Source organism: Podarcis vaucheri (genome assembly GCF_965113315.1).
Source record: "Podarcis vaucheri genome assembly, chromosome: 7".
Taxonomy (NCBI): Eukaryota; Metazoa; Chordata; class Lepidosauria; order Squamata; family Lacertidae; genus Podarcis; species Podarcis vaucheri.
Genome location: NC_138765.1, coordinates 90974464 through 90993502, shown reverse-complemented (window position 1 = coordinate 90993502; position 19039 = coordinate 90974464). Strand labels below are relative to the sequence as shown.

General features: G+C 45.4%; 2 protein-coding genes and 1 long non-coding RNA gene across 3 annotated transcripts in view; 2 read left to right on the top strand and 1 right to left on the bottom strand.

Annotated features, from left to right (window-relative positions):
- LOC309536552 overlaps positions 1 to 19039 on the top strand; it is a 208973-nt gene that overhangs the window by 75814 nt on the left and 114120 nt on the right. The gene's annotated exons all lie outside the window — the stretch shown is intronic.
- Positions 1 to 19039, bottom strand: part of NEURL3 (neuralized E3 ubiquitin protein ligase 3) — a 215137-nt gene that overhangs the window by 153920 nt on the left and 42178 nt on the right. The gene's annotated exons all lie outside the window — the stretch shown is intronic.
- On the top strand, positions 12033 to 17940 carry ITPRIPL1 (ITPRIP like 1). The gene is made up of 2 exons (XM_082230854.1): positions 12033 to 12332; positions 16198 to 17940. The coding sequence occupies exon 2, from the start codon at positions 16215 to 16217 to the stop codon at positions 17778 to 17780; it is 1566 nt and encodes a 521-aa protein (XP_082086980.1). The 5' UTR covers positions 12033 to 12332; positions 16198 to 16214; the 3' UTR covers positions 17781 to 17940.

Here is a 19039-nt window from a genome sequence, read left to right as displayed (position 1 = left end):
TCAAATTTTCAAGAGGACCTAAAAAGAATATTTTGAAATGAAGTTCCATGGTCTGGGGAGGATGGTCAGTCCCTCTCATTTGTCCTCAGACTTTGACACACAAAGAAATAGCATCTCTAGACACAGGAATTCCATTTAACTATTGTCACAAAAAATGGTGCAATGTGAACGGCTTCTGTTCACTACATTCCATCCCCCATCCCCATCCCTATTTCCCTCCTTCCCACCTCCTGAATAGTTAGTTAGCATTCGGTGCTCACGGAGTGTGCTCAGTCTTCACTGGCTTATTTTGGAATTGCCCCTCCTGCATTTATTTTTATTCTTTGGGGGGGGCATTTGAGGGTGAGTGGGCCCACTTGTGCCCAACTGAAGCTACATAAAATCTTTGATTTCGTCATTGATGCTAATAGGCAGCTCCCACTGAGGCATCTGATCAAGATCTGTATTATGAGGCATCTGATGAAGACCTGCATTTTTAAAATGATCTTAAAAATATATATTTGTAAATGTTTGTATCTCTCATTCTCTCATGCCAGGCAGAAACCAGCTGGGTGCTCTGGCAGCTGTTTATCTTCCTGTTTAATGGCCCCTGTTTAAGCAAGTGCCTCAGGGTTGTAAAAGGAAATTACAGGCTAGGAGCAAAAGGTCACACTGACCATACAAATTACAGAATACAATCAAGCTGCAAAGACACAATTAAAAGTTGGTAAATAGTAAGAATTATTGTGCCTCCCATTAAAACTTGAGTCACATTTTCATAAGGTTAAAAGGGCAAGAGCTAATAGAAACAGCAGCTGGCTAAGGAAAGAGGCTTCTCTCTGAAGCTGCTTTGAAGCGTCAGAGAACTAAGTTCTCTAAGTTCTCTAAGTTCCTTTCTTCTAAAAATCTATCTATGTTATGTATGAAATATATTGGCTTAAATGTAATTATGCAAAGGATTTAGAAAGTAAGAAATGTTAGATTCTTATGTTAGATTCTTATTTCATAGATGGTGTGTGAGAAGGTGAACCCAAGATCTCTGTTTAAGGTAAAATTAGAACAATTAGCCATCTGTTTTGCAGTGAATAGGGCAATAGGGCAAAGATAATCTGATAATTAAGGTGCCTGGTCCAGGTAAATGTAAGATATATGGCTACTTGTTTGCCATTTATAGATAGAAGGAAATATAGCTCTTTGTCTCCCATAAAAAGTAATAGGAAATGGGTGTATCTTTTATGATTGGTTCTAGCAAACAGCCAATAGGAAGTTCAACCAGGCTGATTGGACAGAGGCAGCCAAAGGAGGAGCAAGAGGGCTGGGCTGAGGGAATATAAGTGCTGGCCATCAGGGCTGGAAGGGCAGAGAGCTTTGGTAAGCATATACCACTGTGTCTCTCATTTATTTGTCTGACAAATAAATTATTATTTCTCTATTGCTGCATTGAATATTTCATTCCAGCTAAGCGTTAACCACAAGCAGGGTGCTACACCACTTCTGTTGCAGAAGGCCCTTTAAAATAGCTTCTGTGAATTGGGAAGTTACCTAGCCAGACAATGATACTGTTCTTTCTACTTTTAAATATAGCTATGTGTCTCCTACCCCAACCCCCCAGCTCTTTCCATCCATTCCATTCAATTGCTGGACTTCAACACTCAGTATCCCAAACCATTGGCTATGTTGACTGAGACTGATGGGAGCTGTAATCCAACAACATTGGGAGGGCTTCAGGTTCTCTGTCCCTGGCCTAAAGCATGGGTTCTGTGATACAACAACACCTTACGTTGCATTGTGCACTGCAGTGGAGTCAAGAATGGGAACCATGTAGGCCAAAGATGCTGGCGAGAGTAGAAGCTAAGTGGTTATTGGATGCAGATCCAGTCCCCTTCCAAACCATCAGGCAGATCTCCCCATGTCACCAGCTAACATGGAGGTGGGCAAGCAGGAAGCCTGGAAAGACTGTTTCTTTTGTCCAGGCTGGGCATCCTCTGCAAGGCTGACACAGGAGACGTATAAGATGCTGCCCCTACAGCAGCGGCTAATTAGGCCTTGAAAGATGGGATAGTTGCTTCTTTGCCATCCTAAGGATAAGGTCAGGTTTCCCCATTTCCTTTCAGTTGAAAGATTGAAGGCAACGGTATGCTCTTCACTTCTCCTCCTCCTCCCCCCCCCCAAGATATTCAGACAGACTGGCCTCTGCAAGTCACTTGGGAATCTCTTTCCTCTAGGCAGCTCAGGTTTTCTGAAATCCTCTTAATCCATGGCACTGACACCACCTCTGTAGTCTTTATCATCAGCCTTCCATAAAAGAGTTACGGTGTATCTTCGTCCATTCTAAGCATCTCCTTTCCAGACTTCCTGGGGCTCAAGCAGGGGTCTGTAGGAGATAATTGGCACTATCTTATCGGGAAAGCAGTTTTTGGAGAGTGTTGAAGGTGGCACAAGAGAGGAGGGGGTCATATGCTCCTATCACCATTATCTGCTAACAGACTTTGTAGGGTTTTGTAGAGCTTTAAAACTTAGCAAAAGCTTGTTTGCCCAGAGATGATAGGGGGAGAAAGAACAAATGGGTACAACAACATGGGAAAGGATGCTTTAACCCTAATACATATGATCCTGCCTTATTCTCATGCAGTAGTAGACTCAGTGGCGCAGCGTGGGTTGTCAGCACCCGGGGCAAGGCAAGTAATTTGCGCCCCCTAACCTGTGGATTTGCGTCCCCTAACCCTAACCCCCAGATGTTGCGCCTGGTGCGGCGCCCCCCCTGCACCCCCCACGCTACGCCACTGAGTAGACTACTGGTCTACAGCTGAGTATTCTTGACTGGCAGTGATCAAAGAGTTCAGGCATAGGCTTTCTCCAGCCATGGATGCCACCTGAGATCCTTTTGGCTGGAGAGGCCAGCAATTTAACCTGGTTTCTTTATAAAGACAAAGCTCAGACTGGGAATCTTGGGGTCTCTGTGCAGATGCCCCATGCGGTAAACTGCAGAACTGTACACGGCAGCATCTGTCACCGTGTCCTTCCATTTTCTCTAAATTCCCAGTGCATTAAAAACATGCTGCCCCACTGGCTCTGAACAGCCTCAGCAGCTTCTCATCACACATCCTTCCTTCTTTTTCCTCCCAACAGCTGTGCTAAGGCAGAATTTGACAGACTGGAATCCATCGGCAGCTGTGACAGCTGAAAGGCCAGCCTGCTAGGAAACATTTCACCCCTTGGCAAAAATGGCTCCAGCTCTGAAGCTTAAGGGAGGGGTTCTCTCCACCCATGTTCTGCATGAAGACAAGATGCAAAGGGAATCCTCTGCATGCAAGACTGGTGACCCATCTGTCAGTGCCCCCATACTGACTTCAAGAATCTCGGGGTGGGATACATGGTTCTAAGAACATAGGAAGAGCCAACTGGATCAGTCCAATGGCCCACTTAGTCCAGCATCCTTTTCTCTCAGTGGCCATCTAGATGCAGTGTTGGAAACTCAGATATATAACCAAATGGCATGTTAAATCTAGGGGGTTGGACTAGATGACCCTCAGGATCTCTTCCATCACTACAATTATACGATTCTGTGACTACATTGCTTGACTATAGCCTGTTGGCACAACAATTCACTTGTCCCAGTATGCAAGAAGGAGAAACACACACAGTGGAAATGGAAATGGAATTAACTATGGACTAAGGCATAGGTTTTTAAACTGTGGTTTGTGAGTTCCATTTGGGTGGCCTGTGGAGAGGCTGAGGCACAGTCAAATAGATCTGTATTCAGCCCTGCACTTACTTTCCTTGATGTGATGATGGAGGACTGTGCTCAAGTCAGTTTCTAATCTGGCGCCTGGAAATCTCCACATAGTCGCAACTGGACCCACACCAGTAGCAAAACACACCTGGCACCTGGGGAATTTCGAACACTGTCTAGATGCCTATGAGAAACTCACAAGCAGGACATGAGCCCGCTCTCTCCAGCAAGTGGTATTCAGAGGCACTCAGGTGTGATTGATAGTTTTAGCTGCTTCTCCTTATTTTATTCTCACAACAGCCCTATGAGGTTGGTTAGGCTGAAAGTGACAGGGTCCAAGATCACTCAACTCCTTTCATGGCAGATCAGGAATTTGAACTTGGCTCTCCCTGGTCAAAGTCCACTACGTGCTCGATCCAATACACCCCCCTATGCACATTATTCTGGAGAAGGCCAAGGTCATGGGAGTCTTTCTATGCGATTTTAGGGCCATTTTTGTCCTTTTTCCCCACTTCTGGGTTTGGGCTGATGTGCATATATGCGGTTGTGCACATATTGGACACGTGTAAATGAGGAGTTCCCTGTATATGCATTTTAGCCACATTCCCCTAAGATATACATTCTTGTTCACATTATTTGGCTCGAGAATTGCATCACAAAATTCTGAGAATTGTGAATTTTCTGGATCACATATTCTTCTAGAAAGTGCAATTAAGGTAGGTTTGCCTTTCTTTCCCATCTGCTGGGACAGCAGCAGCAGCCTCTGAGTGTCAGGAGATTTGGGTCAACAATACAAAATAGTTAATAATAAAAAAGAAAGTCCTTCTTCATATAATACCTCTTTAACTGACCAAGTTCCCTGGCAAAAGAAATGGTAAAGGCTTGTTGATGACAGAGCCATCCCTCCTATGAGGCCAACTTGTTTCTGGGCTCCACTGATTCAGACTGTGGGGAGAGAGCTCACATGAGGGGATGCTCCTCAATATAAACAAAACAAAATAAAATATCCACCTGCATCAGAAGTTAGTATGTCAGGGAGGGACTGACATGCTCAGTTTCTGTCTGTGAAAGTCCCACTCCATTCTGGCCACCGGTGGTGCTCACCTGATCTCTGAAGGGAACTCCTTCTCCAAAATGGGAGCCACCACAGAAAAGCAGACTAAAGGGGGAAAGGTTACGAGCCACGATGGCTGTGGTTGGAGGCAATAATGCTTCTGAGTGCCAGGTGCTAGAAACCACCGGAGAGGCGATTGCTCTGGTGCTCGGGTCATGCTTGTGAGCTTCCCACAGGCCACTGTCAGAACAGGTTACTGGATTAGATCCAGCAGGGCTTTTCTTATATTCTTATATCTTGGAGATAACCTTGTCTCAAGCTGTTTGGGGCTTCTTAAGGTCAAAACCAGCACTTTAAAATTTGGCTCGGTAGTGAACTGAAAGGGAACAGCCCAGAAGTCCCTTTAGGGTCCCCTCAGGGAGAACCTTGCGCTCCGTGTGCTCAAAGGGTGAGGGAAGGCAGAGAGCCCTGCGGAGCCTTTGCACCTTCCTGCCCCTCTGCCCTCTTCCCACCTTTCAAGGCCCTCGCCTCTCTCCTCCTTTGGTCCTGAAACTCAAGCATGACAACCATTTTAATGGAGGGCTATTTGGAGCCAGACTGGGCTCCCTGCCACCCTGACCTTCTGGACAGGCTAAATTTGCTCTTCTGCAAACAAGTCACTTTATTTATAGCTGTGATGACAGGTCTTCGGGGCAGCAAGTGTCTCTTGCCCAGTGGACATGTGCTCTTCGTCCCGCCCCAGAGGATGAGGGGCGCTGATTGGGCCCCAAGGTAATGAACTATGATGGACAGTAATCCTAGCTAAGGAGGCCAGGATTAGCTGGCTGTCATTGCTGGGAGACCCTCGTAACTCAAGCCAGCCGCCAGCTTGATTTATGAGGGGAGCTGGAATTGCTGAATCCTCTGCGCTGCTTGGCCCAGCGGGGGGCCAGGGCCTTGGCCTCTGCATAAATAAACCTGTAAAAGGTTATTCAAGCAGCCCTTGATATTGCCCCGCTGCAGGCAGTAAATATATCAGCTGCTGTCGTGTTACAGCTTCCTTGCATACCGTGGGCACCGCGTCCCCCCACGCGCCCCCGACTGGGATGTCCTCCCAAAGAAGGCGGCCAGCTGGGACGAAGGGGTACCTGGGTCAGACTCCGCTTGGCCTCCCAGGGTGGGGGGGTGAGGAGGGGGGGTCTTGTGGAAATGGTAGCCTGGGGAAGCAAAGTGTTGCTTGCAGTGGGGTTTTGGGGGGAAGGAGGTGAAGTTGGAGGTCCAATTCAGTCCAGGCCAGAGCAAAACAGAGGAGGTAATGTGGCATTACTTGTCTTTTTTGTTTATTTGAAAGATGCACATATGACTTATCCCTGCCCAGTTAGGCAGCCCTGTTGTGAGGTGCGGCATAATTTTAATATGTAACTTGTTTCTTTATGGATATGACCAGCATAGTGTTTTCCTGAATGTGTCTGGTGTCAAATTGACAGACGTGCTATCCTTACGAATGTGAAAAGCAGGCATCTGTCAGCCCTTGAAGAACTGCATTGCAACAACAGGCATAGGGGTCAAACTGGGTTAGTAGTTAATAAGTTAATAGGCAAGTGATTGGCCACTGTGAGAAAAAGATGTTGGGCTGGATGGACCACTTGCAGAGCTCTTCTTGGGTTCTCAACACATCCATCTTCGGAAATGAGCCTTTTCTTAGCCCTCAAACCACAACTCTCATTGGCTAGGGAAATGCCAGTAGTTGCCGACTGCCTGTTTATACATCCATTCCTCTTCACCAAAGTCAAGGTGAACAGGTTCTCCAAGTCAGTTCTGGGGGGTGAAAACCACTCCCATGTTCAAGTGTAACAAGAGTGTCGCTTGTTCACATTGCAAATAGCTCTAGTGACACAAAATCCATCATAAACAAGTCGGGGTGAAGGTGGTGGAATGGAGCAAAAAGGGATAAATTCTAGAAATTCTAGAAATGCAATGTGTCGGCTGTCACGTCTTGTGGCCCACAGATGAGCGAGACGTTAACATAAAAAGGCTCATGTGGACAGAGCATGATGGTTGCTTGCAGGTCTTTCTTTAATAATATATTCTTTATTGAGTTTCATTATTTATACAGTTAATCCATACATTTTTCAATACATACAGTAATAAGCTACACACCATGAAACCAAAATAATTCAGCATCAGATAACACTGCTACACTAAGTCTTAAACTGTTTAGTGATGACTTCCCTCCACCTCATTGTGGCTCCTTACTGCTTCCTTATCTTTTTACTGTGTCCTTTTTCCTTTTAATTCGTTGGTCTTTCATAATATACAATATCTATCTATTGTTTACTTTGTGAAAATTAGTCAAGGCATATCAAGGGTTATCATAAAATCATAGAGTTGGACTAGACCACAAGGGCCATCGAGTCCAACCCCCTGCCAAGCAGGAAACCCCATCAGAGCACTCCTGACATATGGATGTCACGCCTCTGCTTAAAGACCTCCAAAGTAGGAGACTCCACCACACTCCTTGGTAGCAAATTCCACTGTCAAACAGCTCTTACTGTCAGGAAGTTCTTCCTAATGTTTAGGTGGAATCTTCTTTCTTGTAGTTTGGATCCATTGCTCCGTGTCCGCTTCTCTGGAGCAACAGAAAACAACCTTTCTCCCTCCTCTATGTGACATCCTTTTATATATTTGAACATGGCTATCATATCACCCCTTAACCTCCTCTTCTCCAGGCTAAACATGGCACTATTACTTCCCTTGATCTAGATGCTATACTCCTACTGATGCAGCCCAGAATTGCATTGGCTTTTTTAGCTGCCGCGTCACACTGTTGGCTCATGTCAAGTTTGTGGTCAACCAAGACTCCTAGATCCTTTTCACACATACTGCTCTCAAGCCAGGTGTCACCCATCTTGTATTTGTGCCTCTCATTTTTTTTGCCCAAGTGCAATACTTTACATTTCTCCCTGTTAAAATTCATCTTGTTTGTTTTGGCCCAGATGGGGAGGAACTGGGAAAGCACAGACCTGTGCCTGGAAAGTGTGGGACAAACAGTAAGTGTGCCTAAGTCCTCAGTTAGCTACCGCCGTATGGCTAGCAGGCAGCAAAACAAAATAAATAGAACAACAGGTGGATCAAATGACAAGAAAATAAGGCGGAATGCAGGAAAAGAGCAGTGGAGGGGAAAGGGAAACAGCAGCTCCTTAGGACCCCAGGGATTTCTATTGCCTGCTGCCCAAACAGGGTGCCTAGCAGTCACAGCTCAATCTTCACACAATGTCCAGAAATACCGACAGGATGGGAGCAGCCCAGCTGGCCAATTGCAAATGTTAATTTTTATTAAGTTTCCAAAATTTCTCAAATTATATAATTACATAACAACTTTGTTTCATAGATTAACTTCCTACCCACATGCCCACAGTGCTTTTCTTCAAACCCTTTTCTACTGCATTATATGGCAAACTCTTATCTATTACAAGAAAAAGCCCTTTAATACAATTATTTTATCATTGTTCTTCCACTGCTCCTATGTTGAATCCTGCCCATGATTTCATTTGGCTATAATGTTTCCCAAATAGTCTAAAAAAGGCCTCTAGTCTACTGTAAAACGTTCATCATTTTGGTCTCTTAATTTTGTTGTCTGCTTTGCTATTTCCACATACCGTAGTCCATTACGTCTTTCCATTTCTGTGCATATAGTATTCCAGCTGCTGTTGTCACGTACATAAATAATTTGGTCATCGTCTTCAGAATATGTCTCTCTATTAACCCTATAAGAAAGGCTCCAAGTCTTTTGGGAATAACCCACTTAAACATCTTCATTTCATTATATATCATTTCCCAAAAGCCTTTAGCCTTTTTGCATGTCCACCACATATGAAAGAATGACCCTCTGCTTATACTTCCAACATTTACTTGACACATTTTTACACGTTTTGGCCATTTGTTTGACATTAGGTACCACCCACACATCATTTTCAAATAGGTGTTTTTTTTTAAGAATAACAGGCAGTAAATTTCATGTCCTTTTCCGATAACTTCTCCCATGAAACCATATCAATATTATGATCTAAATCTTTATCCCATTGTATCATTGTTGACGTCTCTAATTCATCTTTGTTTTCCAGTCTAATAACATTTTATATATTTTAGAAACCAGTGTTTCTTTACTCTCAAGCAGCCCCATTTCAAAGTCAGAGTTTCGTTCCACAAAACCATTTATCAAATCCTTCTTAAATAGCTCGTTTACTTGATGATACTGGCTGGCTCATTTCAAAGAAATTGCTTAGAAGGGCATTTTCTAACAGTGATTCTTGGAGGACTAGAGACTTATTTATTAAAAAACAGCAACAACTCAGAGGCACCAATGAAGGCCTTCACACGTAGCATGGCATCACGGTCACAAGGTTGGGGACCCCCACTTCAAGGGCATTGGGAGCAGAGTGTGTCTCTTCTGAACAGTATTGATGCACTGGGCGCTTCCAGACTGCGGCTATTTGTGGGGCATGATTCCATCGAGTTTCCAGTTCGTAAGTTTACTGTTCTAACTGGGATTCAGTTACATACAGGCAAATACAGGTTGTGCGCTTAAAGGTGGTCCGGAGCTCTTGCACAACAACCAACCAGCTAAAGAAAAGGAGTCTGCATTTGACATCTTGTGCTTTGGCAAACTTTATTCATTTAATTAATTTATGAATTGCTTCCTATGCAGAAGGGATTTCACAATATAATAAAGACATGTCTAAAGCATTTGCATATACAGTATACAAATCATTAAAACCTATATAAAAACAGTGTATGTGAATATATACTCTATATTCAGTGTTGTTGAATGAGGAAAGTCTCCAACAGATGCTGAGAAGACACTAGAGATGGTGTCTCTTCGATATGTAACAGAAGGGGGTTCCAAAAAGTTGCCGCTGCCATACCAAAGGCAGTATTCCAACACTGAGCAGAACAGACCTCCCGATAAAACAGTGTCTGCAGGATGCCATCTCCTGCAGAGAGCAGCGATTGGTTAGGTGTATAAGGGAAGAGACTATCTTTTGGGTATTTTGGTCCCATGCTGGTCCCCTGGTCCCAGGGCTTTTTACATCAGTAGCTGCCTGAGCTTAACCTTTGCATATCCATCATACTAAAAACTGAATTAGAAGATGGCACTTGCTGCAACAGAACGGTGTCTTCTGGATATCTCTTAGAATAATACTACCTGATAAAGCACTGGTGTAACCTACCAGAAAAGGTGGAATATAATATCCACAGGGAGCTGCAGACCCTTCTGCCACAGATGAGAGTAGCACTAAGCCGGGAAATGGGGTGGGGGTCATTTTTTCAGCCTGGGGGCTGCATATTCTCCTGGGTAACCTTTGGGAAGTCACATGCAAGTGTTGAGTGGGACTAGAGAAAAAATGGGAAAAGGTAGTAAAATTGACCTTAACCATTATCAATAATTTTCTATAATTTAATATAGGAAAATGCCTTATACTCAAAGTGGGCCAAATGTTTCTCCCCACTGTGACAGGTTGGCGGGGGGGGGGGATATTGATTACTTGAAAAGACTTGGGTGGGGATGAGTTTACCTTTAAAGATGAGATGACTGAGATTTTTTCTCTTTAAACTGGAGAGTTTTGCTACTACTTCAGGCAGCTTTTCATTTGCCCTCAACAGCTAGGCTTAATTCCCTTTCATATTTGGGGCAGTACGACTCACTTATTTAACACTCCCACATGACATAGTGTCTCCTGGGGCATTTGACAAGGCTATGTCACGATGTAGAAGCATAAAACTTTTCTTTCAAAAAAAAATTTCTGTTTTTCAACATACATAACTTTCTTTATAATACACTAAAATTAAGAGCCTCACTCATGTTACATTATTAAGTGATCCATTCTTTTCTATGCTGTATTTCACTATTAACAGTTTTCCTTTCTTTTCCATTATATTCACTAGAGTCTTTCCATAGAAGTCCATGGGTAGATGAACATTGCCACTTATGTTCCTTTCATGCTACGTATGTAATGAAACTGAACCATGTTGCCTGGAATTTGTCCTTCGTTTCTCCAGAAAAGCTATGGTTAAGCTGGTGGGTGACCAATCTTTAAATAAAAGACAATCCTCACCTGAAAGTGCAATTTCTCCTGCTCCTGTTCCTATTCTGGGGGGTGGGAGTGAGGGTGTTTCACTCCAGCTTCCCCCTGAGAAGTACTGACAAGTCATATACCAGGTGATAATAGGTCCATATTGTCTGCTCTGGTCTTCGCCAACTTATTGCCCTCCAAGTGTTTTGGCTTACAACGAGGGATGTTGGAAAATTCTGGAAAAACAAAAAACCAAACAGAAATTGCTGCAGTTCACATGCTCATCTCTGGTCAGGGGAAAGATTTATACGATCTGAGGTGAAACCAGAGCATCTCTGGTCAGGGACACAAACAAGTAAGCAAATCCTCTTTGTATTTGTTCCCATCTTTGTTCTTGTTTTTCAAGTTTGCAAATGAGGCATAATTAATGGATTTTAAAAAACATTCTTTTGCTGTTTCCTTCATATCCCACTGAAGGTGAGAAGCATAACTCTATGACTGAGCTAGAATGTAGCCTGGTCTGGAATAAGGCAGCTTCACATCTAGCTCAGTATTGTCTATTATTCTAACTTAGGGTTGCCATATTTCATAAAACCAGGACACCCCAAAATTATTGAGCTTCTTTTAAGGAAACCACCAAAATTGTTGAGCCCAATGTTGTTTCAATTGACTTGCCTAAGATCCAGGAGAAAGCACTGCCTTTCGGAAATCCCCCCCCCCCCGAAGTCAATTCCGCCCTTGAAATCCCAGTAACGTCCGGGAAGATCCAGACCTATGGCAGCCCTGTTCTAACTGGCAGCAGCAGTCCAGGGCCTTCTGCTGAGGGCCTTTTTTAAGCAGGAGATGCCAGAGACTGACCCTGGAACCCTTGCCTGGGCTCTGCTGCTGCTGAGCTCTCAACCCTTCAGCTGTGGTCCCTCTGCTGCAGCTTGGTACATGCCTTTGGGCCTATCCACCAGAGGCAGAGATGGCCATAGCTGTCAACTTTTCCTTTTTTCTTGCAAGGAATCCTATTCGGAATAAGGGGATTTCCCTTAAAAAAAGGGGGGGAAACGTCGACAGCTATGGAGATGGCACAGAGATGGCCATACCAGCTGGGGAAGATAGGAGTTGTAGTCCAAAACAGGTGAAGGCCACCAGGCTGGCCTAAACTCTCCCTGGTGCTTTGTCTTCTTGCCAGAGGTGAGCAGGTGCAGTCCTGGTGGCCAAGGGACCCATACAGGGCAGTGCAAGGGAAGCTGGACCTGCTTCCCTCTCCTTTTAAGGGCAGCTGTGACTGCTGGGGCAGATGTGACTTCACAGTCAGCCAAGTAATAATGGGGGTGAGCTACCAGTGCAGCAGGCAGCAGCCAAGAGGGCTGCACAAAGGCAGCGGGAGAGCTGGGGAAGGCCCAGGCTTTAAAGAACAAGAGTGACTTGAGTATGTTGTGCTGTGCCTGCAGAGAGGAGGAGAGGCACGGAGCAGCCCTGGCTTAAGATGCTCTGCCCCTTTAAGAGCTCTGCACCTCCAGAGGTAGGAATGGAAGTGATGGAGAGGGGTGGGATTGGCCTATGGGACAGGCAGCTGGAGGCAAGCTACAAGGGTGGGCGGATGTGTAGAAACCTCTGGTGTTTGTGAAGCTGCAAGGCAGTCTGCTGTGCAAAAGGGATAGGAGCCACAACCATTGCTCCTTCCACTTTCGGTCTCTCCTGCCCAACCTACCAACTGGCGTGCAGCCCCTGGACTGTTGACTACAGGCAGCTTGCTTCAACAAGAATCAAGATACATTATATAAAAAAGACAAATCCCACATTCAACACAGCTGTTAATGATAAAATCCTACATTTGTAGTAACACAATTAAGCAGCAAATCTCTAAAAACTAAAAAACAAAAGTGAATTATTTGCAAAATTAAAATATATCAGAATGCAGCAGATATACTATATATATATATATATATATATATATATATATATATATATATATGCAGGTTTTGGTGTCTTCGGGTGTCTTCCCGTGTAAGAGTCGGGGTGTCTGTGCGACGTTTCGACGAGGTCTCACTCGTCATCTTCAGGCTGGCACCAGCCTGAAGATGACGAGTGAGACCTCGTCGAAACGTCGCACAGACACCCCGACTCTTACACGGGAAGACACCCGAAGACACCAAAACCTGCATTCCTGTACCCGTGAAAATCTACGAAAACATATATATATATATATATATATATATATATATATATATGGGGACCACATGATTATTACAAAAAAGCGCCCCCACATGTAATATTACAAATCAGGAATTACTCAATTCTCACTTTGGCAAAACACTCAAAACATTCCACAACCCATCATCATGTCCAAATCCAGCAGTTGCAAAGACAAAAAACCAACATCTCTCACTTGGGATAACACAAACACCTTTCCCCCATCTGTTATCAAGGGAGATTAAACCCTTCCCCACCAAGAGACCCTCACCCTGGGGGGGGGGCCTTCAGGCCCAGCCACCAACGCCCTTGAGTCTTGACCCTCACAGAACAATAATGGCGGAAGAAGAATAAACTGAAAAGGACAAATCTGAGCAGGGATAGGAATGGCTAGCCCCTTCTGAGACAGCAGTTACAGTGGATGCACCACTGAGTTGGATGGCTTTAAAAGAGGACTGGACCAATTCATGGAGGAGAAGGTCACAGGGGCCACTAGCCAGGATGCCTCTGCTCTGCCTCCATGGCTGGAAGCAGAAATGCTTCTGAGTGCCAGTTGCTGGAAACAGGAAGGGACTGTGCTCTTGCGCTCAGGTCCTGTGGTGAAGGTTTCTCACAGACTGGCCACTAGGAGAACGGGGTGCTGGACTGAACCAGGCTCTTCTTGTGTCCTTCACTTGCTCTTTGGCTGACTTTCACCATGGCTATCACCAGTGCTTTTTTTCTGGGGGGATGCCAGGGCACGCATATCCCTAAACATTTTGTGAATCTAAGTTTGGCCTCATTGAGCGGCAGTTTTTCAATATGAGTGGGAAAATGAGAGTACCCCTGTAGTGGTTGGGAGTTACTCGTGCGTAATCCTGCTCCGTTTGAGCATTAGTTTGCCTGGTTAAACCCTCCGGACTGCACAGCCCATCTCAGCGTGGCTGCCCTTAGTCACTCGTAGAATCTGTCTGTGGGCGTTTCTTAAAGCGCTGCCAACATAAGAGTTGTTTGACGCCCAATCGTCTCCGCCTCTCACTGCGCGGGAGTCTCCTGCGCAGGGTGGGCGTGGGCAGCGGGGTGCCTGGGCTCTCCTCACTAACATCCAACAAAGAGTCCTGGAGCCCCTGCACCTCCCTGTCCCGTTGCTCTCCTGGATCCCTGGTGTTACACTTATTCCCTTCCCCTCATAGGCGCCGACTCCATGGGGCTTGAGGGGGCTTGAGCCCCCTCAAAAATTTTTTTGGGGGGGCTCAGCCCCCCCAATAATCTCGGGCGCCGCCGCCGTCCCCCGCCTCCTCCCCACCTGCTCCCTCGCCAGCCAGCCAGCCAGCCGCGCGCCCTAGCCGGAGAGCCCCGGCCGTCCCCCGCGAGATTAGGGAATCCCCGGGGGCGGGGGCTCCTGCCTCTAGCCCCAGGTTTCCCGCATATCAGCTGTTCCGGAGCTGATAAATAGGCAGCAGCACGCTCTCTCCTATTCGCTCATGAGGGGGCGGCGCCACTTTATTTGCATATTCATGAGCTTATTTGCATATTCATGAGCTTATTTACATTTCGCGAGCTTTCCCGGGCCCCCCCAATATTTTTTATAAGTCCGCGTCCCTGCTTCCCCTTCTTCCCAGCTGAGTCTCCCCCTAGCGCTGGGACCTTCTCCTGCAGAATCAGAGACCCTCTCCTTCTCCCGTGCCTCTGATGTCAGTTCCCTGACAACCCCTAAACATTTTTATTTTTTTTTAGAAAAAAAGCACTGGTTGCCATGGGCAAAAAGGACAATGGGAAAGCTACCTATTGCCACATTCTGAGCTGATTGACATGTGTTCTGGTATTGTTTGGGGGGGGGGACTGCTTGGCTCAGTGGTGGTCTGCTGGCTGAGCCCCTTTGGCTAACACCTCTGTGCAAGCAGGTCTCAGGTAATAAGTACCTGAAGGGTGGGAAGAGCAGAAACATCCCAGATGTTTCCTATCCAAGCTCTACCCCACCAACCCCAGTTCCTTCCCACTCCCCACAGTTACCAATACCAGGAGGGGGAAATGTACAAAATGGTAATCACTTAGCCAATAAGCTATGTTTACAATTTAATTGATATGATTTATACTGATTGCAGGATTCAGTCTTTTCTCCAGGGCAGAATTCATGCAGCCTTAGGACAGGAAAATTGGCTTCCAGGTGGAAAAATCAAAATTAGAAACTGAACTGTTAGAACCCAATACTAAGAACTTGTCAAGAATGTATAATTTGCTGCTGAAATGGAATACACAAGATGAAACAGTTAAATCGGCTATGATTAAGTGGGCACAGGATATTGGTCATAATATCATGTCTGCTGACTGGGAATGGTTGTGGAACACCGGTATTAAATTTACGGCATGTAATGCCTTAAAGGAAAATATTATGAAAATGGTTTACAGGTGGTACATGACCCCAGTCAAGCTAGCAAAAATTTATCATTTGCCTGATAACAAGTGTTGGAAATGTAAAGAAACTGAAGGTACTTTCTATCACCTTTGGTGGACATGCCCGAAGATTAAGGCTTTCTGGGAAATGATATATAATGAAATGAAAAAGGTACTTAAATGTACCTTTCTTAAAAAACCAGAGGCCTTTCTCTTGGGCATTGTCGGCCAATTGGTGTCAAAGAAGGACAGAACTTTCTTTTTGTATGCTACAACAGCAGCAAGAATACTCATCGCAAAGTATTGGAAGACACAAGATCTACCCACCCTGGAAGAATGGCAGATGAAAGTGATGGACTATATGACACTAGCTGAGATGACTGGCAGAATCCGCGATCGGGGAAAGGAGACGGCGGAAGAAGAATGGAAGAAATTTAAAATTTACCTTAAGGACTACTATAAACTTGCTGAATGTTAGAATGACAAGGTTTGAGTAAGAAAGGGTTACAGCGAAATAAGATTAGATTGAAGAAAAGAGTAAGAGGACAGAGGACTGACAGATGTACTTAGAGTTGCTAAAAACTTTTGGACATTGGGATGCAGAAAGGGGAGGTATGGGGAAGTCGGAGAAACACGGTTTATGAAAAAAGGTTATGAAACTATACGTGTTTGTATGTTTTTTTTACATGTTTGTATTGTCTTAAAAAATTTGTAAAACCAATAAAAAATTTATATATAAAAAAAAAGAATTCATGCAGCCTTGCTGAGAAATCTTCCTTGTCAACAGTTTGGATGCTTTTCTCTCTCATGTTTTTCTCCAGGGACATCTGCTTTAGAGATGGCCTTGGGCCGCCTAATCTTCCTGGGTGTGCTAGCTCTATTTCATCGCCCCCTGATGGTCAGTGACCACACAGACTCGGCCACACTGGACCGGCTCCAGGAGCATGAGAAGCTGATGAAAACAGAAATGGGACACCTGCAGACAGAATTTGACCAAAAGGGCTGGAGCTGGGACCCAAGGCAGAGCCGGGAGGATTGGGTGACAACCGATCCGGCAGCCGAGGATGGAACCTGGGATGGGTGGCACTACGTAGGGCTGGTCATTCTCATCCTGTTTTGGTGCTACAGACACACCATAGAGAAGGAACCCAGTTATGACTGCAGCACAGACAGCTCCAGCACCACCACCAGTGAAGAAGACAATGACGACACTGACACAGAATCCGAAGACGACGAATCCAAGCAAAAAAGGCTGGAGACCTTCTATGAGCAGCACGCTGACCTGGAATTCTGTGGTCTAACCAGCATGTGTGATTTTGTGGAGACCTTTGTGAATGACTTGCTGGAGGCTTGTCGCGGAGCCCTTCCCTACCAGGACACCCTCCTTGTGCTGGAGAATTGCATCGGGGTGGACAGTGCCTTTGAAGGATGGCACACACAGAAGCCTTCCAAAGCTTTCCGCTTTCTCGTGCCCGTACAGCCACCCAGGGGGTACTCTTTCCACATTGAAACTATTAAATCTGAGGGTGCCCCAAGCACACATGGACGCATCTTGGTGGAGACAGAATGTGTGTGCAAGAGAGAGTGGTTCCTGGGGGATGTGGTGTGTTTCCTTCACCATCCAGAGAAAAAACTGAGCAGTGACAAGCAAGGAATCTTCCTTATCCACGTTTTGTGCACCAGCTTCCACTTGGATGTGGAGAAAACAATCCACTGGTTCCAAGACCTGGTGGGCAAGGCCTGGCCCAGTATCCAGCCCAGGTACAACATTGACCTTCTGCCTCAGCCTTCTAATTCAACATGTCGACTGATATTGGCATTGCAGCCAGGCAAGGCGATCTCTGTTGACATCATACTCGGGGTGCAGCAAGGAGACTCCTTGGTCTTCCTGGCCACCCAACCTGCTGAGATGGATCGTTTGACTGGCACTGTCTGGCAGAAGTCCTTTGCTGTCCAGGAGCTGCTCTTTTTTAAGTGGGTGAGCCAGCGAGTCCCAGAGAGCTGCCACCTGAAATGTCTCCAGATCATAATCTATTTCAAAGAGTCCAGCCCATCAGAGGGGAAGAACATGGTGCTCACCAACTATCACTACAAGACTTGCCTGATGCATCTCTTGCTCTTTCAGCCCCCGTTGGACTGGGGCCCTGAGAGCACTGCAAGAAGACTTCAGGACATCCTCTTGTATATGCACACCGCCCTGCAGGAGATATATCTTCAGCATTTCCTTATTGGTAACATCTCCTTTCCTATCCGGATCCCTTTGCCCAGGGTCCTCCGGAGAGCAAGACCCGTAAATCTTTTCAGGCACTTGGCAGAGGACCCAAACCTTCATGCCAAGGCAATGAAGGAGTTTGCAGAGGTTGCACAACCAGTGAAGGCTCTGTTGACAGGGTACCGACAGTAGCAAAAGTCAGCTCTGTTAGAAAGACCAGCCTTTTGTGGCTCTTCATAGACCCACATACCCTAACAGGGTTGGAAAGGCAGAGGGCGGTGGCCAGCAATGAAACAAAGCTGGCTTAGATGTGTAGGAGCATCTCTGATCCTGCTGGGATGGTGCCATGTGGGTATCTTTATATGCTCCAGTTCCAAAAGAATTTGCTATATTAAACTTGAAATAAAGGTTCCAGCAAACTGTGTTCTTAAATGCCTGCCAGGCCTCCAATGAAGCCACTGTGTTTCACTGCTTCTCTAGGTCTACCTTTAGAAAACCCATAAACTAACCACAGGCATCTGATGGCCACAAGGCTGCATTTGCAACTTCCCTAGCTGTTTTTTCCAATGGAACATGAGATGGAAGGAGGGGTCACTAATCTGTCTTGGTCTGAAAACAAAAGAAGTGTGTCGATCCCTAACTATGGCAGCACTGTCACACTGTGTGCAGGGGCCGTACCCAACACTCGTGCCTGTGGCAGAAAATCCAAAGAAATTAATTACCGTAACATGGGGCACAGCAAGCTGTTTGAACAGGGGTGGGTCGCTTCTGACCATCCATATACTGTTGGGCTCCCATCAGCCCCAACCAGCATGGCCAAGGGCTGATGGGAGTTGTAGTCCAGCAACACCTGGGGGACCACAGTCTTCCTACCACTGAGTTGGAAAGCTGTCCTGCACATGCCTCATTCAAATGAATGGGAACCACCAGAGCATTTTTTATTCTCTTCAAAATAAGAACTGCACAATGTGTCCCTGAGGCTGTAAACTGTTCCTTCCTTTTTACTTTGAGGAAGTTTATCCTTTTAAAAGGCTACCTATGTTATGTATTAAATATATTGTCTTAAATGTAATTATGCAAAGGATTTAAGAAATGCTAGATTTCATATAGTTGTAAGAGTTGTATTTTGAAATTAAGTCAGCCACCAGTCTAGCCCCCCTTGCCAGACAAGAGACGCCATTCAAGCAGCCCTGATATATTAGTTGTCAGACATTTGTTTAGAAACCTTCAAATGAAGGAGATCTTTCAATGTTGATGTGAAACTCAAGATCCTTGACATATGTTCAAGATAAAATTTTAAAATTATTAACCATCTGTTTTGGAGGACAAGGAAGGCAAGAGGTGAGCTGGTAATTAAGATTCCTTGTTGAGACACATGTAAGATATATTACTACTTATTTGTCATTTATAGATGTAACAATATATAGCTCTTTGTGTTCCATATAAGGACA

What these genes read in the sequence shown, in the direction of transcription:
- ITPRIPL1 (XM_082230854.1), top strand. Translation starts at nt 16,215, where the DNA reads ATGGCCTTGGGCCGCCTAATCTTCCTGGGTGTGCTAGCTCTATTTCAT.